At 39.0% G+C, this 25,781-nt stretch overlaps 1 protein-coding gene across 4 annotated transcripts in view; it reads left to right on the top strand.

The window, feature by feature from the left end:
• The window catches only part of LOC124595577 (phenoloxidase 2-like), a 223,104-nt gene that overhangs the window by 67,386 nt on the left and 129,937 nt on the right, over positions 1-25,781 (top strand). For 3 of the 4 annotated variants that reach the window (XM_047134363.1, XM_047134364.1, XM_047134365.1), the window contains exons 3-4: positions 12,155-12,344; positions 22,537-22,760. The exons of the other annotated variant lie outside the window; for it this stretch is intronic. In XM_047134363.1, the coding sequence (XP_046990319.1) occupies positions 12,155-12,344; positions 22,537-22,760 (414 nt within the window). The remainder of the gene's footprint in view (positions 1-12,154; positions 12,345-22,536; positions 22,761-25,781) is intronic. 4 annotated transcript variants of the gene reach the window in all.

Below are 25,781 nucleotides of genomic sequence, written 5' to 3'. Positions count from 1 at the left end.
GGTCTGTTCGTGGCTACCAGATCTAAAATATTTCCATTATGTGTTGGCTGTCGATTTAGCTGCTCAAGACAGTTTTTGGATAATGTGTTCAAAAGTAATTCACACGATAGCTTATCTGTACCACCTGTAATGAATCCATAGACATCTCAGTCTATCCTAGGTAGGTTGAAGTCGCCTCCGACTAATATAGCAAGATCCGGGTACTTCTGCGATACAGAATGTAGACTCCCTCTGAATGATTCTAGAACTGTCACGGTGGAACCTGGTGGCCGGTAATAACACCCCACAATTAACTTTATTTCCCCTAGCCCAGTTAAACGTGTCCAGATAGCTTCACAATCACTCTCTACTTTGACCTCAGTAGACACAATATTTTTGTCAACTGCAATGAAGACACCACCTCGTATGGTGTCTAATCTGTCTTTCCGATACACGTTCCAACCCTCACTAAATATTTCAGAACTTCCTATCTCAGGGTTCAGTCAGGTCTCAGTCCCGAGAATAATTTTCGCACCACACGCTTCCTGGAGGGCTTCTTGCTCTAGGAAAATGAAGAGCTGCTCAGTGATCACCATACTTCAGTGGGTGAGGCTACCCATAATACACATAATAGTGAAGAGAATTTGACAACATGACCAGAATGCAAGGGTCTTCCAGTGCTGCCAAACTGAGGAACATTGATAAGATTTATATCCATGGCTCTGTAGTTGGCTTCAATGAGAAATTCTGAAACAGCAGACTGCTATTTCTCCAGGGTAGGGAACACTGCCACAAACTGTGCTGCATCAGTGTGGCGTAGTTGTTAATGTTGATGATTGGCATGGTTTGTGTAACCAGTTCAGACCAGGCCAGCAGCAGTTATTTGTCATTTAGTATTACCATTTCTGGAAGAGTCTTGAAATTTTTTTATGCTTGTAATGTTTGTATATCTTGGAGTATTCAATGTTTGTATAAAATGCAGCACTCTCCACCCAGGAGTTCAGTTCTGTGCTTTCAGTGCTACTTGTTGTTCTTCATTAATAACTTCCCTCTCAGACTTGGTCTTCATGGTTGTTACATTGTGAAAATAAAGAGTGACAATTATTGAACTATACATAAAAAATGTTAATTAGTTACAAACCATGATGTGTGCACACTTTATTCAACATTTTAACGTCACTGCAGATATTTGGGTTTAGGTTATGACATGTTCGACACGCCTGCCATCCTTGGTGATGATGTGGCGCAGATGAATAGCAAAATTCTACATGACCTGCCAAAGTTTCAGAACTCAGTGCTGTCAGTGACCTCCTAAATGGCTGTTTTCAGTTCAGCAATGGTTTTGGTGTTACTGCCGTACACCTTGTCTTCAATATAGTCCCACAAAAAGGAGTTGCATGTGTTCAGATCTGGAGAATATGGCAGCCAGTTGAGGCTCATGCTAGTGGCCTCGGTGCCCCAGAGCCAGAATGTGGCCCCCTAAGTGCTGCTCCAGATCATCAAACACCCTCCTGCTTCAGTGGGATTGAGCTCTGTCTTGTGCACACCGCATCTTGTTGAAATCAGGGCCACTTTCAATAATGGGGATGAAATCATCTTCCAAAACCTTAACATACCGTTTGATAGTCACTGATTATTTTGTGACTGGACATTTCACATCACACAGTCACTTGTGGAGGATGAAGAGACTTCTCAATCATAAAAGTGTGGATTTTCAGTCCCCTAAATGCGCCAATTTTACTTATTGATGAATCCATCCAAATGAAAGTGGGCTTCGTCGTTAAACCAAACCAGTCATCTGATCTGGTTTGAAACACAGCGTGAGTCTTGTCGATGTTTTCCTGCATTTTTCACCCTTTTTGGATGAACAACATTGCCAACACTGCCTGCTCTATCAAACTCATGAATCAAATTCTTGATTGTTAGCACACTTGGACCAATTGTCTTCAGCTGGAACTGGGTCACGCACTTTCTTTGAACTGCAATTGGGCTGTTATTGCTCGCATAGTAAGCCTTCACAAGCACTATATGTGCATGTTTTCATGTGCAAATGACTGAGAACACCAAGAGTTGTGTGCATGTGCATACTAATTCCCATGATGGCTTGCAGCCAACTGTGCAGTTTGAATGTCCTAATGCAAACCATTCAGAAGTTATGATGATTTTATTTGATATAGTTCAATAATTGTCACCCTGTACTATTACTGGATCAGACAGTGACTACCTCTTTCTCACACCTGATTAAATGAGAGGAATAGATCTGGTTAATTAGTGTTCTGCTGTCTGTAAATAGAAGTGTACGGCAATGCTGTTTTGTGACTCTAACTAACTTGAATGAACATAAAAAATTAGATGTCATTAAGAACAAAGATCAAGTATTTTACAGACCAGTATTCCACAGATGTTACATGATTCTTTCCTTAACAATTAAAATGGACAAATGTTACAGTTTCACTAGAGCACATGTTTCTACACATTTTGTCATTCCTATGGTGGCAGGTATTTCCTAAGCTACTACACTCATAGTTAGTATTACCTTAATACTAATGCTATTTTGTATCCTGGTAAAAGCATGACTCCTTCTTGCCCAAATATGATACTGTGACAAACCTTAAGACCATTACAGGACAAAGTATGCTGTCAGATTCACAAATTAAACTTCCGGTGGCATGATTACAGTACAAATGACAGAAAACTATGATTCAGCTGAATGAGGTCTCCGTAGTACAAAAGAGTAAATAATAGGAAGATACTAGAAAACAGTGAGGTGAGGGGGGGGGGGGGGGGGAGGCAGGTAACTTAGAACCCATCTGAAAGGGACCAATGTGACCTTTGTGGTCTTATGACTCAAGTAGGGTTACACAAAACCTAGGGTAACAAGGGCCCATGTTGTGTAATGGCTCTCTTGAATCTAAGTTTTGAATGATTGTACCCCTTCCATTTCTTTCCTGATTTCTCCCCTAAGGTGGGGTTCTTGTTAAGAAAGCTAGAAATAATGCTTTAGTTGATTTATATGTGTTGCTAGTGAATACATTGTGAGCCATACTTCCTGGAAGTAGGTACTGGGCAGCTTGCCTGTCTCTTTGTGAATGTAACAAATTTCTTAATAAAATTGTCTTTTGTACACTAGTTATGCATTTCATAACTTTAGCATTTGCTGCATATTGTGTAGTCATTTTGTGTCTCTTCATGCCAGAAAATGATACATCATACATTTATTCTAGTATCTTTGTCCTGTGGAGACAATCTTTTATTGACCTCCAAGCACACACTCAATTGACATATAAATTTCCAAGGCGTGAATTTATGGAACAGATTCTCCTGAATTCTGTGCCATTATCACTTTCAGATAGTAGTTATACATAGACTATATTGAGATTTATCAATGAAAGAAATACATTAAAACTCACATGTTCAGTATATTTTTCATAATGTATCAATTGTGTGAAAATTCATCAGCTTAGTTAACATTTAGGCATCAGTCTAGCAACACAGCTAATGTTACAAATAACTAATAAATCCAAACACCTTGGATATCGAACACCAGTCAATTCAGTGTATTTGGAATCTTCTTGTTTGCATATTTTTTACACTGCAACATCAGTATAAGGACATTTAAATATGTGATACAAGACCACTGTAAGCGAGTGTCATCATAAGTCCTGTCATTGTGTCATAATGCATACTTTGGGAGGTACACAGAAACTGTTTCTCAGGTTAAACAACATTTTGCTTACAGACCCTGGCACTTCTGTAATATTACATTCATTACTGAAATTATGACGTACATAAAGGATGTTGTAATCTTACCCTCCACACATCACCAGTAGTTTTTCAGTATCTTCAAGAAGATCAATTGCTTTCTTTCAAACACTTCGAGAGGAGTAATATACAAAAATTATTTTGTTTCTTATCTTCATTTTCTTGTTGTTGGCTCCAGTTTGTCATGTCTATGGGTAGATTCTTTGAGCTGAAATTTTGAGTTTATGGGTTCCAATTGACATGATAATTGATGAAGTAATTTCTGTTTCTATGACTTTTTTATTTCAAATCATTCTTCTATGTCACAGTGTCTTTACAATCCCCAATTTAAAGCACAAATTCACATTGTTATTGCCATAATGAAAAACATGTCCAATTCCACAAGAGAGGCATGCCCACTGCCTCTAACTCATTCTAGGGTACTAACAATATTCCAAAGAGTTTACAAAATGAAAGAGTTTACAAACTTTCTTGACAGAAAAAGGATCTGCACCAAGTTATATCATTATTTTGTAAATGAATCCAGAAATAAATTTAATAATTAGTGTCAGATTGTATAATTAATAATAGGAATGTTAAGTGTGCCAGATATTTTGTAATTTCAAATATTTCTAAAAGAAGAAGAATTTTAGCTGTAAACACAGAGTTAGTACATATCAATTAATTTCTTTTTATACATTTTACACTGAAATATAATACATCATATATAATATCATATGAAACTCATTTATTTAAACAGATGAGATAATTTTCATTTATTTTTATTTATTTATTTATTTATTGTTCCGTGGGACCACATTTAGGAGAAGTCTCCATGGTCATGGAACGAGTCAATACATGAAATTATAACACGATTGTAGAAACACATAAAATGAAACAAGTCGTTAGTTTAAATAAAGAAAATCAAGAATGTAACACTGGAATTTGCTTAATTTTTTATCTCTTCCAGGAGCTCCTCGACAGAATAGAAGGAGTGAGCCATGAGGAAACTCTTCAGTTTAGACTTAAAAGTGTTTGGGCTACTGCTAAGACTTTTGAGTTCTTGTGGTAGCTTATTGAAAATGGATGCAGCAGAATACTGCACTCCTTTCTGCACAAGAGTCAAGGAAGTGCATTCCACATGCAGATTTGATTTCTGCCTAGTATTAACTGAGTGAAAGCTGCTAACTCTTGGGAATAAGCTAATATTGCTAACAACAAACGACATTAAAGAAAATACATACTGTGAGGGCAATGTCAAAATTCCCAGACTATTGAATAGGGGTCGACAAGAGGTTTTCGAACTTACACCATACATAGCTCGAACAGCCCGTTTTTGAGCCAAAAATACCCTTTTTGAATCAGAAGAATTACCCCAAAAAATAATACCATATGACATAAGCGTATGAAAATATGCGAAGTATACTACTTTTCGTGTTGAAATGTCACTTATTTCAGATACTGTTCTAATGGTAAATAAAGCGGCATTTAGTTTCTGAACAAGATCCTGAACATGGGCTTTCCACAACAGCTTACTATCTATCCGTACGCCTAGGAACTTGAACTGTTCCGTCTCGCTTATAACATGCCCATTCTGTCTGATTAAAATGTCAGTTCTTGTTGAATTGTGGGTTAGAAACTGTAAAAACTGAGTCTTACTGTGATTTAGCATCAAATTATTTTCCACAAGCCACGAACTTACTTCATGAACTACATTATTTGATAATGTTTCAATATTACACACAAGATCCTTCACTACCAAGGTGGTGTCATCAGCAAACAGAAATATTTTTGAATCACCTGTAATACTAGAAGGCATATCATTTACATAAATAAGGAACAGCAGTGGCCCCAGCACCGACCCTTGGGGAACGCCCCATTTAACAGTGCCCCATTGGGACTGAACATCATTACCACTCTCAATATTGCGGAGGATTACCTTCTGCTTTCTGTTCTTAAAGTAGGAGGCGAACCAATTGTAAGCTACTCCCCTTACTCCATAATGTTCCAACTTCTGCAGTAATATTTTGTGGTCAACACAGTCAAAAGCCTTCGTTAAATCAAAGAAAACACCTAACGTTCTCAACCTTTTATTTAATCCGTCCAAAACCTCACAGAGAAAAGAGAATATAGCATTTTCAGTTGTTAAGCCATTTCTAAAACCAAACTGTACATTTGACAGCAAATTATGTGAATTTAAATGCTGCAGTAACCTTGTATATACAAGCCTCTCGATAACTTTAGCAAACACCGATGGCATAGAAATAGGTCTATAATTGTCAACATTATCCCTGTCTCCCTTTTTATAAAGTGGCTTCACTACCGAGTACTTTAATCGGTCAGGAAACCGACCACTGCTAAAGGAAAAGTTACAGATATGGCTAAGTACTGAGCTAATATACGTGGAACAATACTTCAGTATTCTGCTAGATACCCCGTCATATCCATGAGAGTTCTTGGTCTTTAGTGATTTAATTATTAACTCAATCTCCCTCTTGTCAGTATCATGGAGGAGCATTTCAGGTAACAGTCTCGGAACACTTTTTTCTAAGAGCGCTATATGATTCCCTGTTGGGACTAGGTTTCTATTTAGTTCACCTGCTATATTCAGAAAGTGATTATTAAGTACTGTACATATATGCGACTTATCAGCAACACGGACATCCCCACTACGCACTGATTCTATATCCTCGACCTGTCTCTGCAGACCAGCCACTTCCTTTACGACTGACCATATGGTTTTAATTTTATCCTGAGACTTAGCTATTCTATCTGCATACCACATACGTTTTGCCTTCCTAATAACTTTTTTAAGCACCTTACAATACTGTTTGTAATGGGCTGCTGCATTTAGATTTTGACTGTTTCTAACGTTTTGATATAATTGCCACTTTGTTCTACAAGATATTCTTATCCCTTTAGTCAGCCACCCAGGCTGCCTGTTTGTGCTAGTACCCTGTTTTAAACGTTCTAACGGAAAGCAACTTTCAAAGAGCACGAGAAAAGTCTTGAGGAAAGCATTATATTTATCGTCTACTGTATCAGCACTATAAACATCTTGCCAATCTTGTTCCTTGATAAGGTTTACAAAAGTCTGTACAGCAACTGGATCAGCTTTCCTAAAAAGTTGGTAACTATATTTAACATGTGTTGAAGCACAAAAATCTTTTAGACTTAAAATTTGTGCATCATGATCTGAAAGGCCATTCACCTTTTTGCTAACAGAATGCCCTTCTAATAATGACGAATGAACAAAAATATTGTCTATGGTTGTTCTACTGTTCCCTTGCACTCTCGTTGGAAAGAATACGGTTTGCATAAGATTATATGAATTAAGGAGGTCTACCAGCATCCTTTTCCTTGCACAATCACTTATACAATTAATATTGAAGTCACCACATATAACTAACTTTTTGTATTTCCTATAAAGTGAACCAAGAACCTTCTCTAGCTTTAGCAAAAATGTTGTGAAATCGGAGTCTGGGGATCTATAAATAACAACAGTAAGAAGTTTAGCTCCACTAAATTTAACCACACCTGCACAACATTCAAACACCTTTTCAGTGCAGTACTTTGAAACATCAATTGACTCAAATGGGATACCGTTTTTCACATACATGGCTACTCCCCCACACCGCAAAGAGCTCCTAGAAAAGCTGCCAGCCAACCTGTATCCTGGTAAAGGAAGCCTCTGAATTATCTCCTTATTTAAGAAGTGTTCAGATATACCAATAATTTCAGAGTCAACATCTATAAGCAGTTCACTAACTTTATCTCGAATACCTTGTATATTTTGATGAAATATACTAATTCCCTCATTAATCGGATACCCAAGCTTTGTAGAAAGTGGTTTCTTTGTTAGAGAGACTTCCCTTAAGCAGGAATACCTATCAGCTGACTTCAATCTAAAAAAGGTACAGCTCTAACACCCACAACTACCGGAATTTTCCCATGAGTGATCCCACCACCCCCACCTATGCTGTCACCTATAAGTTTTGCCAACCTCCCCTTCCCATACCTGTTGAGGTGCAGGCCATGTCTAGTGAAACCCGTCCTACTGATAGACTCCACCGACACCACTGAAATGTGACTCATGCCTTCTGTCATCAGCGCACCCCCAAGTCTCATGTTATTACGCCTGACGGCTATATTAAGATGAGGCCGATCGTGACGCTGAAACAGTTCCACGAAATGCACATTCGTGTTGCCAGTCTGAGTAGCTATCTTTTCCAGGTCACCATCTATGTCATACTTCCCATCCCTATCAATACTATTACCAGCCCCACCCACAATCACTACCTGATCCTCTTTAGTAAAATCCCTACATAACCCCCCTATGTTAAAAGTCACCTGAGCCAATCCTGCATTAGGCTTCACAATGCTGGTGACCTGGTACTCACTCCCCAAAACTTCCTGCAACTGCTGGCCTACACCTCTACCATGAGAACTACCTAACAGCAGAACCTTCTTCTTTCTCTTAGACTTTGCAACTGTCCTAGCCACCGTAACTGCTGAGGTCTGCTGCATACTTCCTACATCTACAGCTACTAGAGATTCCTCTCCACTAGACTCTGACAGTTGGTCATATCTATTACAAACACCAATAGTAAAGCTATCTGAAAATCTCCTTCTCCTAGCAGATCTCTTGCCAACAGCCAGCTCCCATTCCCCAACCCCCTTCTCCCTCCTCATCCTATCTAGCTCCTCCTGTGCGTTTTTCAACTGCACCTGAAGGGCACAGATCTTACGCTCCTGCTCCTCTATCAACTTACTCTTGCTACATAACCTGCAGTTCCAGGAGAGGATCTCACCAGAATGCCCACTGGCTTCCCCACTGCATTCCCCCCAGTGAAAATACTTCGAACAAGTCTCACACCGCAATCCACTACTCACGAACCTACGGCAAAGCCCACACTTCTCACTCATGGTAAAATTTTACAATTATTGAAACAAGAAAACAACTTTATCTAAGTTCCGCTACTACAATAAGAAGATGTTAAAAACTGACTACAATTATCACAAACTTGCTCTACAAGGGAAGTAACTACTATTATTGAAAGTATTAATCAACAACAAATGAGAATATAACAAAATACTAACACAGAAAGAAAATCAAACGTCTAATGACAGTAACGAAACTGAAAGCAGTTCGCAAAAATTTCTTCTGAAGTTATTTCACCGGAAAACACCAAGAACACCGGTTGAAGACCACTAAAGTTCCTAAATAAAATACTAAACACAAACAATTAATTAGTACTTAGCTTTCGATGCGCCGCTACAGCTGCAACTGGTCAGCGCGGAATGTAAACACGGGTAAGAGGTTAAGTTGCTCGATACGAAACACTCACAAATATCAGGCCACAACACACGAAATGCAGAGGTGAATGAAGAAACCACTAATAAGTCACTTATATAGTAAATATTATCACAAAAACAGTTAAAATATATATCTGAAAACTAAAAATAGATGAAAACTTAGAGAGCGATCTCACACGCAGTCACGCGCTTATGACGTCACCTATACAAGATTCGAAATGTTAGAGGAGGGTGTGTCCCATTACAATGACCCTCCTAAGAGTCATTTGGTGGATTTAACTGGTAGCTCTGAGGATGTTTTCAATTTTGTCCCCGTCAGGTGTAGGTAGGGTTAGCCCAGGCCAGGATGGGTTATAAAGCATTTCATGCAACATCTACTGTCAATTGGAAACATTCATTTAAATCTCATCATACATAAAATGTTGCTAGATTTATAATTTTCTGAGACTAGTCAATAGAGAAAACCCCAGAAGCAGTGTGCTAATGGGTGTGGCTATCAATGTGGGTCAGATAAAATTTCAGTCGTTTTAAACAAATCAGTACCATTTGTGCCATGTCATTGCATGCCTCATGGTTTCCTTGTGCAAGTCTGCTTACTTTGACATTACAGAAAATAAATTAATGCATATTGCATATTTTGATTTTTTGAACTTAATATGACATATTTTACACTTTAATGCTGCATATCAAACACCTTTTTCTGCCTTTGTTGTGTAATTTTACACTTCTGTGCATAATAGTGCATTTTCTCAATTTTGGTCTGTACATTCTGGAATTTCCATAAAGAATGATAAACCATTTTCAGTGACAGTGATCTCCGTGCTTTCACCAAGCAGAGATATGATATCATTACTGTGGAGTGGTGTATTTTGGCAAACTACTGAGAAGCAGTCATGCTCCAATCTCCCTGCAGCCTCCAAGGTTATTTTTTAACTCTTCTTCTTTCAGTTCTGATTTGTGCTGAGGAAGTGATCAGTCACATCTCACAGCCACTCTCCTTCTTTCTTACATACTACTACTACTGTCTCCTCTTACTATCACTGTCTCCCTCTTGCCCTCACTTACTGCTACCATCTCATTTATTCGTTCCAACTGCTGCTGTCTCTTCTCACTGTCACTATCTCTCTCTTCCTCATTGTCATGACCACATATACTGTCTCTTATTACCACTGTCTCTCACTCATTTCCACTTTCTCCATCTCTTTATTCCTGTCCCATTGGCACTGTCTACTTCACTCTTTTCCTAGCACTGCTCTTTCACTTTCAACTATGTTTCCTTCTTTTTACTGCTACACCAGGGCATGTCACTCATGTGAGAAGAACTGTATGGGTTAGTAAAATTTGGGAGTTTACTTACGTGAAATTGAATTTTACATGCACAAAAATTTTATGTGTGTTTCAGTACTACAACATGGGGTTCTCAGAACCATTCAGATGATAACAGGGACTATTTGCAGCATATTTCTCCATGCTACATCACTTTATAAATTATATTTTTGCATCACACCATATTTTACATTCGTATTTTACATGTACTGTACATGTAAGGTAGCTTTGGACCTCTGTATCTCAGAAATGGAAGCAGATGCCAACAAAATTTTCAAGGTTGTTAGAGTTTGAGATCTTAGGAATATATTGTAAAAACTCCAGCCATTTGCTGTGCATAGCTGTCTTCAAATCTCTGGTTTGGTTTTGGTATGAAAAATGGCAAAAAATGGCTAATGAACTGTCCATGAGCTAATGGTGTCTATGTAAGCCCTGTAAGGCCCACCACAGACCACGTCAATTACATTACATTGGATGACCAGATTGGGTGATTTTTGCCATTTGAGGTACTAATTATAGAATTTTGAGCAAACTTTTTTTAAAAAAAGTTATGTGATATTTTTGTTGATCAACTCAATTTTTGGGAGAAACAAGCAAATCCATGTGCATTTTTATGCACTAATTTTAACGTAAAGTTATTTGTAATGTTGTTTATGACTCTACTGCCTTGTGAAGCACTGAATTATTGCAGCCCCAAAGTTCTGCCAGTCTCCAAATAACGTCTATGGTGCTAACATTAAACAGCTGTAGACAGGTAATTAGGCCCTTCTTGTTACAAAGATATTCATAATTAGAAGTTATCATTACAGCACATGGCAGAAAAACAATAAACTGCAGCACTTACACTAAACTCAAATACAAGTAATGACAGAACTGATCAATAAAACAACAACTAAGCTCAAGTAAGGGCAACAACATACAGTAGTTGGCCTTGTTTAAATTAGGGGTTGGTGATAGCTGGTACTGCTATCAATATATTGATAGTTTAAATCTATGGGTTGCCTTGTTGGCTATCGATAGAGTATATCCCTTTTTGTCACATAATTGAAAATAAAAGTATGTTTCAGGTATGCTACATGGCAACTAGGTCATGTGTAACTTCATTTAGGAGATAGAGTGTTCCGGACCCCCTTTGGCTATGCCCTTGTTAGAGTCAAAGTAGCTTTGTCAGTTGCAGTCTGTTAAAATACAATAAAACTCCACTTAATACATCCTTCACTCCAGTCAGACTGCAGTGGCAGTCTGACTGGAGTGAAGGATGTATTAAGTGGAGTGGCAGTACAGTGTAGTCAGCCCGAGCATTGTAGTCATATGGGTGTATGCATATTCCATTGCTGAGTGTGAAGAATTAGATTTTCTGGAAGCTCAGCAACATTTTCAGTCTTCTTTATGTGCCAACAACCATTCACGTTGTCAGCTACACCTATACTCATTCTTTTGTTTGCATTAAATGTGCCAATATTTATAAAACAAAATAGGTAGACCAAACAACTGAATTAACTTGTTTATGGCAGAGGTACAAAAATAAGATATTTATTCAGACAGGACACATTTTGAACAATATTATGTTTAGAGGGGATCAACTTTAGGACTGATTTGCAACAACATTCTTTCTCTTTTTAACCTTTATGATTTTTGCATTTTTGTTCCTGGGAATACGAAACTTCTTACACTTGCCATGAAATATTTATCTTGTATAAAGTCTTATACTCCATGAAAACCAAGATAAATTGCTGGCTGTACTATAATAGAAAGAAGGATGATTATATTTATAGATCATTTTATATTACAGGAAGACCGTTTTCAGGACATAGATCTAGTTGACAGAAGTGGTGTGACTGGTGGTGTGCAAGAAGTTGAAATTAAACCAATAAAACCACCTGATATCAGTATTCCAATGAAGTTAGGTCGAGATGAAAATTTTTCTATGTTCTTGCCAAGTCATCGTAAAATGGCAGCTCAACTCATTGATGTTTTGATGGGTAAGATCACTCATGAGTAGTAAAAATTCATTTTAAGGTAAATTAATTTATCAAAATTCATCTCAAATTATGACACTACTACAATTTAATAAACTATAATATCTGTACCCTGTAAATTACTGTATTGTTCTGTTGTATGTACCTCTTAATAATACATGCAGTTCAATACTAGAAATTCAATTCTCTGAATTTGAAAATGTGATAAGGAAACATCTGGTAATATTCGTAGGTGGGACATTAATGTACAGGAAGATATGTTCACAATAACCAGTTGGTGTAAAACTGATAGGCAGGGTGAAAATGTACTAATTTTTTCATACAGTTTAATTTATAATTCGTCAGACTGCAGTGGTAATGTGAGTATACAATATTTATACATTTATACAAATATGATTCATTATGAATCTGAAGTGCAGAAGTGCAACCATGAATGAAAGCAATGGAATGGACAAACTAAATTTACTGTTTAGCCTGTCTTTGTGGATATTTTATCATAAAATTATATTAATGACACTGTCACCATCAATGCATATTCTAAATCTGAACTTCCACATTTAAATAATTCCAAGGACTTTCTTATCCACTGGCTTAACTGTTTTTCAGAATAGAAAAATGTTGAGTTTTTCTTTCACAAAGTGTATCTGCATGACCCCTACAATTTCAAATTCCTACCTACGTAAATTAATTAAGCAAGTTTTATTAATCTTCTCACTAAATTGTCTGTTTATTTTATATTTATATTGCATTTTCTGTGCTGCTTCTTTTCAAATAATATGTAGAGTGTTTTGCAAAAATTTGTAAAAAGGGGTTTTTGAAGTGGACACTTATTTGCAATTACAGTACTCAGGACTACTTCATTTTTAATGTCCTCCATTGTCTGTGCTGTGTATATAAATATAGTGTCATCAGATTGCTTTGAAAAATCCTGATCCATTCAGAATAAGTAAAACTAATCTCAGTACAGAATCTTGTAATGTGTTACTTTTTGGTTGGTTGGTTTTTAATTGAAATCAGTAATTGATTAGATTATTCCCATTAATGTGTGTGATTTCTGTTCATTGTTTCTGCTTTCCCATGAAAGATTTGAAAGTGTTGTAGCATAGCCTTGTATCCTATTGCCTTACTGACATAGCTTTCACATTGCCTTTGAATGGTTTAAAAAATGAAATACCATATAAAATTCCTTTAAAATCTAACAAGTCTTCTTTTGTCTATCAAAGGGGCCCAGAACAGCATCATTTGTTGCCATTTTTGTTGTCTACATTTCCCTGAAACTGTGTGAAGCTGGGTGCAGTATTTTAAATTTATTTGTAAGGCTACAACTATATATTTCATTTTCACTTCATAGAGTTTTGAAAAAATGGAAATTCATTATATCAATATGTAATGTCCTAATTCACCTCTGTTTCCTTGCTTTAAGACTGGCTTTATTTTAATTAGTTGTAATGAAACTATAAGAAGACTCTTTCTCTATTACAGCATTCAGTATATATCATAAGAGTTTTTCTAGACTTCCATTATGTTTCTTTATAAGATGTGGTGTAACAGTATCTACATCAAATAAATTTTTAACTTACACAGTTGATTTATAGCATTTTCAGCCTGTGTTTTAGTTATTGTTAATATGGTTTATATCTGAAAATCTTATCATTTTACTCAGTTCATCCACTTTGTTATAGGTTAACACTTAATCATCCAAAATTGTAAATATGTATCAAATATTTTTGGATTAAAGGAGACCACTCACAAAAAGACAGAAACATTGAGTTGTTGACAGGCATACACAAAATAAATAACACTTCCTAGCTTTTGGAGTTATCCTTTGAGAACTGGAGTGAAATACACAAAGAAAACATATGCATACACATGCCTATGTCCCTACATGGTGCTGGCACCATGCACACCATGTATGGGCATAGGTGTGCCTGTGTGTGAACATACAACTGAAACAGTGAGACATTTGTACCTTCATCATTTAGGACAAAGCTCGGTTTTAGTAAAGCAGTATGTAATTCAGCAATAGATAGCATATGTATGTTTGTTTTATGAATTTGTTATATGTATCCCATTTTTCCATTATTCTTGTCTTATGTACCTCAACTACAAATAAGTTGCTACGCACCATGTAGAGGTGGTATTGAGTCACAGGCAGGTACAACAAAAAGATTACTAAACATGTAGGCTTTTGGTAAAAAGGCCTTCTTCTAAAGTAGACAACACAAACACATTCATGCAAGCACAACTCAGATAAACATGACCACTCTCAAAGGACACTGAGACCAGACTGTGAGATACTGGCCTCAATGAGCTGAGACAGTTGTCATGGGTCTGAGTGCTGGTGTGTGTGTGTGTGTGTGTGTGTGTGTGTGTGTTTGTACTTACATAAATCTGTGTGTGTGTTGTCTACTTTAGCAGAAGACCTTTTGGCAGAAGGCTCACATGTTTAGCAGTCTTTTTGTAGTGCCTGTCTGCAACTAAGCATCTCCTCTGTATGGTTGAGTAGCACTCTGTCCTTTTCATAATACTGAACAATGGAAAATCCAGAATGGAATATAACAATATTATGAAAAGGAAAGTTTCTACTCACCATATAGTGTAGAAGCTGAGTCGCAGATAGGCACAACAAAAAAACTGATGCAATACGAGCTTCTGGCCAACAAGGCCTCTGTCAGAAATATACGACACACATACACATACAGATATGCAACTCACACACACATGACTGCAGTCTCTAGCAGCTGAAGCCACACTGAGAACAACAGCAACAGTGCAACATAGGAGTGGCAACTGAGTGAGGGGAGGAGAAGACGGGGAAAGCCGGTTTGGGGGGTGGGGGTGGGGAGATATAGCAGGGTAGAGTTTGGGGACAATGAAGTGTTGCTGGAGAGTGCATAGTGACAAGTTGGGATGTTAGATGGAGGGTAGGAAGATGTAGGAGGGGGTGATTGGGGGAAAAGGAGAGAACTAAAAAGACTGGGTGCGTTCGTGGAATCGGGGGTGTGTAGTGCTGGAATGGGAACAGGGAAGGGCTGGATGGGTGAGAAAAATGACTAATGAAGGTTGAGGCCAGGAGGGTTATATTTCAGGGAGTGTTCCCACCTGCGCAATTCAGAAAACCTGGTGTTAGTAGGAAGTATCCATATGGCACACACTGTGAATCAGTCATTGAAATAAGGATGTTATGTTTGTGAGCGTGCACAGCAACAGAGAGGTCCACTTGTTTCTTGGCCACAGTTTGTGTAGGTTCAGTGGATGGTGGAAAACTACTGTGGGAGGGGTGGGAAGGGTAGTGTGCAGGACATTTCTCATTTCAGGGCATAATGCAATGAAGTTGAAACTCTGGTGAGAGAACATAATTCAGTTGCTCCAGTCCTGGTGCTGAGTTATTAGGCGTATGCTCCTCTGTGGCCAAATGGTGAGACTTCAGGAGGTTGTGGGAGACTGGAAAGATAAGGCATGGCAGATTTGTTTTTGTACAAATAATAATACAGTCTGTGGAGGTCTCAGTGAGACTCTTGGTATATTTTGAGAGGGACCACTCATCACTGCAGATGTGACAACCATGGGTGGCTAGGCTGTATGGGAGGAACTTCTAGGTATGGAATGGGTGGCAGGTGTCAAAGAGGAGGTATTGCATGTGGTTATTAGGTTTGATATGGACACAGATACTCATGTAGCCATCTTTGGGGTGGAGGTCAACATCTAGGAAGGTGGTTTGTTGGGTTGAGTAGTACCAGATGAAGCTGTTGAGATTCTGGAGACATGTGGACAGGATGTCCTCACCCTCGATTCAGATCACAGAGATGTCATCAGTGAATCTGAACCAAGAGAGGGGTTTAGGATTCTGAGTGTTTAGGAAGGATTCCTTGAGATGGGCCATGAATAGGTTGGCATAGGATGGTGCCATGCAGGTGCCCATAGGTAAGTTTGTAGGTATTGCCTTCAAAGGAGACATAGTTGGTCATGGCAACTAGAAAGGAGGTTGTTGGTTTGGAATCTGTCAGGCTAGCACCCCTCCTTCCACAATGACCTCCATCTTTCAGATTCTGCCAGTCCTTATCTCTCAACAACATAGTCTTGCAAAACCATATTAACCAAGATCAAACCTCCTTGTAATACCTTCTCTCCATCCATAAAATTCTCCTGCTATGCGATTCCAAATTCCTGGAACCCATAACACACATTGAAACTCTTGCCCTCCCGGAACTAGAGCAACATGCACAACACTAGCTCAAAAAACTCTCCATCCTGCTCAATTTCTACTCTCACTTTAGAGTACCACTGTTCACCACCTCTACAGCAACCTCCAACCCTCTCCCACATCCCCTAAAACCTGACAAACCCTGTCTCACAGACCTACAATATTTACTCCACTCTCCAAAACTCCCCCCTGCCTCCACACAGAATCCAGAGCCTAAACAGATCCAAAACACAGTCATGAATCCTTCCTCCAGACGCCTTAGCTCTACAGAAATATCAGTTCTTTCCAAAGGCCTCATCTTTTGCCCCACTCCGAAATTCAGTCATGCAGGACTTGTTAAAGATCTTCTCTCCTTCCCCCAGTCCTTATAGTGGAAACACTTTTTTGCCACCAACCCTACCAATCAGACTCAACAAAAGACCAATATTAAACCCTGCCTGACTCAGTTCACCTCTCAATCCAACTGTGATCCATCCCCACAGCCTCCAAATTACCCCCTGTTAACTTTCCATAATTTATTAGCCTTAAACCTTGCCTCACCATCGTTCTCAAAATCCCTCAACATGCAAACTAACCTTACGTTCTCAGAAAGCCCACCATCTAAAAACTGATCCCGACCTTATGATCCTACCTGCAGACAAAGGATCCACCATTGTTGTTTAAAAGCGCAAGGATTATGTGACAGAAGGACTCTGCCAGCTGTCAGATACATCCACCTACAAACCTTCCCATCATTCCAGAAATCCAGCAGGATCTCCAGTCTCTCCTCAGATCCTTAGGCCCATCCCAGAACCTCTCCCCAGTGTCCATCTCTCTGCTCACCCCTACCACTCCCAACACTCTTACTTCCTACATTCTTCTAAGTCCATTAACCCAACCATCCAGAATTCCCCTTTGTGGCTGGTTATTGTGCCCCCCACGAGAAAATCTCTGCTCTCATAGACCAACATGATCTGCCTTTTTCCCAGAAGCTACTCTCCTATACAGAAGATAGCAACCATTTCCTCCACTGACTCTCCACAGTTCCTGTCCCTTTACCACACGGTGCCCTGCTTGTCACACTTGATGCCACCTTTCTTTACACTAACGCCCCTAATGCAAATGGCCTTACTGCTGTTGAAAACTAAGTTTGTCAATGCCCAATGGATTCCAAACCAACAATCTTCTTCCTAGTCACCGTGACGAACTATATCCTCACCCACAGTTACTTCTCCTTTGAAGGCATAACCTACAAACAAATCACAGGCGCAGTTATGAGCGCCTGCATGGCACCATCCTATGCTAACATATTAATGGACCATCTAGAGGAATCTTTCCTAAACACCCAGAATCTCAAACCCCTTCCCTGGTTCAGATTCATTGATGACATCTTTGTGATCTGAATTGAGGATGAGGACACCCTATCCACATTCCTCCAGAACCTCAACAGCTTCTCTCCCAATTTCTTCACCTTATAATGTTCCACTCAGAATGTTACATTTAACTTAATTTTCTATTGCCTGGAGTTCATTTGATGAAAGAATATAACAGTTTCCAACTTCACAAAATTTATTGACAACTGAACTGCATACTCATCACATTAACAAAAACATACTTGTCACATTAACAAAAACACTGACTGACATACTTCACAGATCTTTTTGACTGACTGATAAAACAACAACTCATCAACTGACTCTCTCGCAGCATCACTGCTCTGCGTTGTATAGAATTTTAACAATAAGTTTCAAAATAACCCATTATTAAATTTGCACAGTTTCAAAGCTACAATTGAAATTTACAAAATGTAAAGAAACTGATGTTACAGCTGAATAAGGTATAAAATACAATATTAATTGACATAATTTTTATAGTATCATCACTAGTTTTAAATATGAAAATTGATCTGAACTTTAATTACAATAATGTCTCTTGTATTATTTTAGTTACGTAATTAATTACAGTTAAGATTTGGTTATTAACATTCAATGACAGTACAAATCTTGTGCTTTATCTGATTACACACACAAAATTAACAAATAAGGCCTCAAATTCTGAAAATTGGAAAATTGTTTGATGTAAACAATTGGAGAGTTAATTAGAAATGTAATTACAAAGGATATTAATTACAGAGTAGGACATACAAATAGATAACAAATGAAAATACATCGCTTGGTAATAACTTTTAAGCTGTTTCTCAAAATAATGAGGTTCTCTGTGTCAACCCACCAGTCAACTGCAATTAAGGTAATTAGAGGCAGCAGCCACGTATTCCAACATTTCCACAGTTTCTTAATATTTGCTGCCAGATATTTTACACTTCAATTTCTTGATTAAACATCTGACTCAGCACCTGTACATAATTTTGTTAATGCCAACAATCCCCTGACAAACATGATAATATATGTCCTTCCAGTACATTCTGTATGCTTTCACAATGAATATCAAGTGTTTTAGCAAATTGGACAGACACACATGCAAGTCCCTAGGAAGCACTGACTCGTCCAACAGCCACTCAGATGCATAAAAAAAAGGTGGTATCAGTCTCTTCATTAGAGTCTTGGGGAAGGCTGTACCATTACAAGCTGGTCCTACTGAACCCAGCAAACCACCTTCCTAGATGTTGACTTCCACCTCAAAGGTGGATACATCAATATCTCTGTCCATATCAAACCTATTAACCACATGCAATATCTCCACTTTAACAGCTGTCACCCGTTCCCTACCAAGAAGTCCCTTCCACGTAGCCTAGCCATCCATGCTAGTCGCATCTGCAGTGACAAGTGGTCCCTCTCGAAATGTACTGAGGTTCTCACTGAGGCATTCACATTGCAAAATTATCTACCCAACCTTGTACAAAAACAAATCTCCTGTGCCTTATCTTTCTAGTCCCCCACAACCTTCCAAAGTCTCACCATCTGGCCACAGAGGAACATTCCCCTTGTAACTGAGTACCACTCAGTACTTGAGCCACTGAATTACATTCTCTGCCAGGGTTTCAACTACCTCACATCATGCCCTGAAATGAGAAATGGCTTGCCCGCTATCCTTCCCACCCCTCCCACAGTGGTATTCCACTGCCCACTGAATCTACTCAATATACTCATCCATCCCTACACAACCACTGCTCCCAGCCCCTTATGTCATTGCTCATATCCCTGTAATAGACCTTGATGTAAGGCATGTCTCATACATCCTCCCACTACTCCAGTCCAGTCACAAACATCAACTGTCGTATCAAAGGCAGGGCTACCTGAAACCAGTCATGTAATCTATCAGCCAAGCTGCAACCAATGTGCTGCATCCAATAAGTTGTCTGTCCACATGAATGGCCACCAGCAAACTGCGGCTAAGAAACAAGTGGACCACTCTGTTGCTGGGCATGCTGCAAGACATGACATACTTCATTTCTATGACTGACTCACAGTGTGTGCCATATAGATCTTTCCCATCAACACCACCGTTTCTGAACTGAGCAGATGGGAACTCTCCCTGCAGTATATCCTACATTCCCATAACCCTCCTGGCCTCAGCCTCTGTTACTCATTTTTTTCAGCCATCCAGCCCCTTCACTGTTCTCATTCCAGGACTGCACAGCCCTCATACTACCAATGTACCCAGTTGTTTTAGTTCTCTCCTTTTCTGCTACTGCCTCCCCCCCCCCCTTTCCCTTCCCCCATATCTCCCCTGCCCTCTGTCTCATCTCCTGACTGCACCTAGCTTCTCTAACCTCTCTCCACCTTGTCACTGTGCACTCCCCAGCAGCACTTCACTGTTCTCCACCCCTATCCTGCTATCCCTCCCCTCCCTGCCCCAGCCTTCTCCTTACCTCCACCCAGTTGTCGTTCCCCATCATGCACTATTGCTGTTGCCTACTGTGTGGCTTCAGCTGTCAGAGGTTGCAGTCATGTGTGTGTGTGTGTGTGTGTGTGTGTGTGTGTGTGTGTGTGTGTGTGTGTGTGTTGTTTATTTTTGACAAAGGCCTTGTTGGCAGAAGGCTTATATTGTTGTGCCTATCTGTGACTCAGCATCTCTGCTGTATGGTGAGTAGCAATTTTCTTTTTCATAATATTATCATCATTAAATCCTGGATTTTCCATTATTTATCTATAAATAATGCATATGTGTATGTAAAATGACAAAATCCAGAAAAGAAATTTTTCTATGGGTGAGGGAATAAAAAAAATACTTAAGTGTAATTTGTCTAACAGTGATTTAAATATAATATGTGTTCAGCAGTCTAGCCTCTATTCATTATATGAAGCTAATGTACATACTGCAGCCTCAAAGGAAATAAAAACCTACGCTAAGTGGAACTGAAAGTGTTACATTATGAACAGCTTGACTGAACCCTACCAAACTTATACTATACTATATCCATGAAAGTGGCATATGTTGATCAAAAATTTTATCCTTATTTAATCTTACCTTTAATACAGAAAAAAAGCATTCCTATGGATATATGATGTATAATGGATGTATGTAAAATTGCCTGGAAGTTTTCTGTTGGTGATCACAACACAGCATGCCAAGAGGATGAGCAAATGCAGCTTATCACTACCATGGTGGTAAGAGTCATACTGCACTACTCTGGAATGGAAGCAAACACCTGTCAAATGTCATCTTGAGGAATTTATTGCCTGGCTGGAATACATGCTATGTTAGTTCCTTAAACTGTTAGTTGGAGGATGGTATGAAAGTATACATCTCCATATCATAGCTGCTCCATGGGTGACAAATTAGGTGACCGGGCAGGCTAGTTAAGGATCTTTACACTTGTCAAAGCATTTGTGGTGTCAACTGCAATTAGGGCCATTTGATGCCTTGGCCATGAAGTGTGTGACAATGGGGCTTACCATTTTCGCTGCTACTGACAGGCAATCAACCACTCTTCAACAATCATCAAATCAGTTCTTAGTGCATCCAAGAGTTCATCGCACCATGAATCCAGGAAAAGGAGAGACTTGAGTATCAACAATCACAGGCTGTTTCCTTTGCCATTAACTGTATGACTGCAAGAGTATCAATTTTAATTACTGCAAACAGAAATGAGGCCCATTAATGAATACCACAAAGTACCACTCAGTTTCTCAGTTGACTATGGCTCTGTACTCTGTTATAACAGCTCAGGCTCTTACCTAGCTTCCATTATCTTTTATTTTTCCACAATAGTTTGAAGTAAAATTTAGTCTGTTATGTATGTCCGGATTTCAGCTGTTGTCATTCATCCATTTGTCAGAGGCACTTGAACAACCCTATGACCTTCTGATGCAGTCCTGAAAGAATCCATGCCCACTAGTTTTGCCACATTGATTTTCTGAGTACATCTCGTTCCGCTCATTTTGCAGCCGTTGCACTAGAGAAAACTCTCTTGTGTGATCTATCAGTGTGATGCTCCTATTTCCTTCAGTGTGGCAAAAAGTCTTGATGAACTGACACAACATATATTTCAGGTTGGGAATAAATCGCCAAAGATGACATTTATAGTCTGTTTGCTTCCATACCACTGTGAGTATGAGAGTGTATACTTATTCATGGGGGTCACACCTCATTTTGCTGTCAATGATGAACATCAGTTCTAAATAGATTGAAAGTTAAAATAATTCAATACCCATTATCTCACGAACATCATGAATGTCGATAAAAAAATGAATTGGTGCAGCTTGCTGTAATTCTTTCTGTTTTTATTTCAAGAATAAAAAATTTTATGTTGCTTTAAAAATCTACTCCCATTCTTAAAATGTATAATAACTTATTTATGTCAGTGTTTCTTCACTACAGAAACATGTTTATACTGTTTCAGTTATATGAGTAGGAACATCGTATTGTATGATAAATAAGAAAGCACTGTGTATAACATACTTTGCAGTGACTGTTATAAACATATTCCAGCAACATGCGGTTGTCGAAATATACAAGCTGAAAGCAAATGCTGAATGACAAAAAACTGGTGGAACATCATTGAGACATAATTGGTATTCTAAGAAAGCCTTATGATGTTTATTGTTTTAGGAATGCATGGCAGTGAGGACTTCCTTTCAGCTTCAGTGTTCTGCAGAGAAAAAATCAATCCATATCTTTACATTTATGCTTTGTCAGTGGCGATGTTACACAGACAAGATACCAAAAACATTACACTACCAACGATTGTGGAGATTTTTCCTGACAAGTATGTAGCTGGAGGAATTTTTCCTAGAGCGAGACAAGAGGCGAATGCTGTGCCTGATGGTTCTAGGGTATGTAAAACAGTTTTCTTATCTTATCTCACCTTTGCAGTACAGTTTAAATTTCCCTTTTGGATTTCAGGCATGAGAAATAGACACATAATTGCTCAGAAAGGTGGAGTACATCCCTCTCCCCCCCCTCCCTCCCCCTCCCTCCATCTCTCTCTGTCTCTGTCTCTCTCTCTCTCTCTCTCTCTCTCTCTCTCTCTCTCTCACACACACACACACACACACACACACACACATGCACACACAGAAACAGAAACACACAAACACTAACATATAATCCTCCAGCGCCTTTGACATTGACTCTTTATGATGTGGTAGCTTGGGTGTATGGATGTTAGGGTAGAAGGAAGGATTGTGGAAAATGATAGTTAGGATGTGTGGGGCAAGAAGGAGGAGGTAAGTTATTTGAATAAAGGAGATGGAAGACTGGTGGATTTCAATGACTAACTGAGGTTTAATCGTTGCAAAACTGAGTCCATGAAGCGTGAGAGGATGAGAAAGAAAGAGAGAGATTGTTAGAGATTGGCTATGTGATATGAATGCTTTCATACGTGACACTACTTGTGGACATATGATTGGACTACAATACAATGAGGTGTGTAGGTACAGGGCACAGAAATTCCACCATCGTTATACACAAGGACCTGTGAGATTCATGGTGGAGAGCAAGCATATTATAGGAATGGGCTACGCAATATCCTGGTCCATCCCATCTACATCCAATTCTGTAAAATGCTGTAAAGTGCATGACAGAAGGCACTTAGTATTGCTAAACATGTTAGAATTTTTTCCCATTCCAGTAGCATGCAGAGGGCAAGTGAAATGACTGCTTAAACACCTTTGTGCATGTGTAATTAGCCTGCCCATGTTTTCACAGATCCTTCTGAAGTGGTGTGCAAGGGGCTGAAGAATATCTCTAGATTCCTCACCCTGGTTCTTGGAAATTTGTAGGTAGGTTTTTGTAGGGTAGTGAACACCTATCTTCAGTGGCTACCACCTCAGGTTTTTCAGCATTGCTATGACATTCTCCCATCTGGTGATTTGATGGAAGTATTAAGTTTTATTTGATTCTATAATTTTTAATTCTATAACTTTTTTAAAACAAATATTAGCCCCAGAGAATCGTGTTAAGTATACAAGAGATGTTCTAGTATCTCCAGTTCAGTATAACTGTACCATTTTCAGCCTGTTATGCAACAGAGGCCACCTGACATTTGACTGGAATACAAACTGTGCTAGGGTCCATCATTTCAAGAGATGTAGTCTACATCTACATTTATACTCTGCAAGCCACCCAGCGGTGTGTGGTGGAGGGCACTTTATGTACCACTGTCATTACCTCCCTTTCCTGTTCCAGTCATGTATTGTTTGCGGGAAGAACAACTGCCGGAGAGCCTCCGTGTGTGCTCGAATCTCTCTAATTTTACATTCGTGATCTCCTCAGGAGAAATAAGTAGGGGGAAGCAGTATATTTGATACCTCATCCGGAAATGCACCCACTCAAAGCCTGGACAGCAAGCTACACTGCGAAGCAGAGTGCCTCTCTTGCAGAGTCTGACACTTGAGTTTGCTAAACATCTCCGTAATGCTATCATTCTTACCAAATAACCCTGTGACGATATGTGCCGCTCTTCTTTGGATCTTCTCTATCTCCTCTGTCAACCCAACCTGGGATGGATCCCACAGTGATGAGCAATACTCAAGTATAGGTCGAAAGAGTGTTTTGTAAGCCACCTTGTTTGTTGATGGACTACATTTTCTAAGGACTCTCCTAGTGAATCTCAACCTGGCACCCACCTTACCCACAATTAATTTTATAGGATCATTCCACTTCAAATCATTCCATATGCATACTCCCAGATATTTTACAGAAGTAACTGCTTCCAGTGTTTGTTCCGCTATCATATAATCATACAATAAAGGATCCTTCTTTCTATGTATACGCAGTACATTATATTTGTCTATGTTAAGTGTCAGTTGCCACTCCCTGCACCAAGTGCCTATCCGCTGCAAATCTTCTTGTGTTTTGCTGCAATTTTATAATGCTGCAACTTCTCTGTATACTACAGCATCATCCATGAAAAGCCACATGGAACTTCTGACACTATCTACTAGGTCATTTATATATATTGTGAAAAGCAATGGTCCCATAACACTCCCCTGTGGCACACCAGAGATTACTTTAACGTCTGTAGACATCTCTCCATTGAGAACAACATGCTGTGTTCTGTTTGCTAAAAACTCTTCAATCCAGCCACACAGCTGGTCTGATATTTCGTAGGCTCTTACTTTGTTTATCAGGCGACAGTGCAAACTGTATCGAATGCCTTCCAGAAGTCAATGAAAATGGCATCTACCTGGGAACCTGTATCTAATATTTTCTGGGTCTCATGAATAAATAAAGTGAGTTGGGTCTCTTACGATCGCTGTCTCCAGAATCCATGTTGATTCCTGCAGAGTAGATTCTGGGTTTCCAGAAATGACATGATATGCGAGCAAAAAACATGTTCTAAAATTCTACAACAGATCAATGTCAGAGATATATGCCTATAGTTTTGCACATCTGCTCGACAACCCTTAAACTGGAACTACTTGTGCTCTTTTCCAATCATTTGGAACCTTCCGGTCCTCTAGAGACTTGCGGTACATGGCTGTTAGAAGGGGGGCAAGTTCTTTCGCATACTCTGTGTAGAATCAAATCGGTATCCCGTCAGGTCCAGTGGACCTTCCTCTGTTGAGTGATTTTAGTTGCTTTTCTATTCCTTGGACACTTGTTTCGATGTCAGCCATTTTTTCATTCATGCGAGGATTTAGAGAAGGAGCTACAGAGCGGTCTTCCTCTGTGAAACAGCTTTGGAAAAAGGTGTTTAGTATTTCAGCTTTATGCATATCATCCTCTGTTTTAATGCCATTATCATCCCAGAGTGTCTGGATATGCTGTTTCGATCCACTTACTGATTTAACATAAGACCACTTCCTAGGATTTTCTGTCAAGTCGGTACATAGAATTTTACTTTCAGATTC

This window comes from Schistocerca americana, chromosome 2 (genome assembly GCF_021461395.2).
Source record: "Schistocerca americana isolate TAMUIC-IGC-003095 chromosome 2, iqSchAmer2.1, whole genome shotgun sequence".
Lineage (NCBI taxonomy): Eukaryota > Metazoa > Arthropoda > Insecta > Orthoptera > Acrididae > Schistocerca > Schistocerca americana.
Note: the sequence above shows the minus strand (reverse complement) of the source record. Positions and strands in the feature narration are given on the sequence as shown.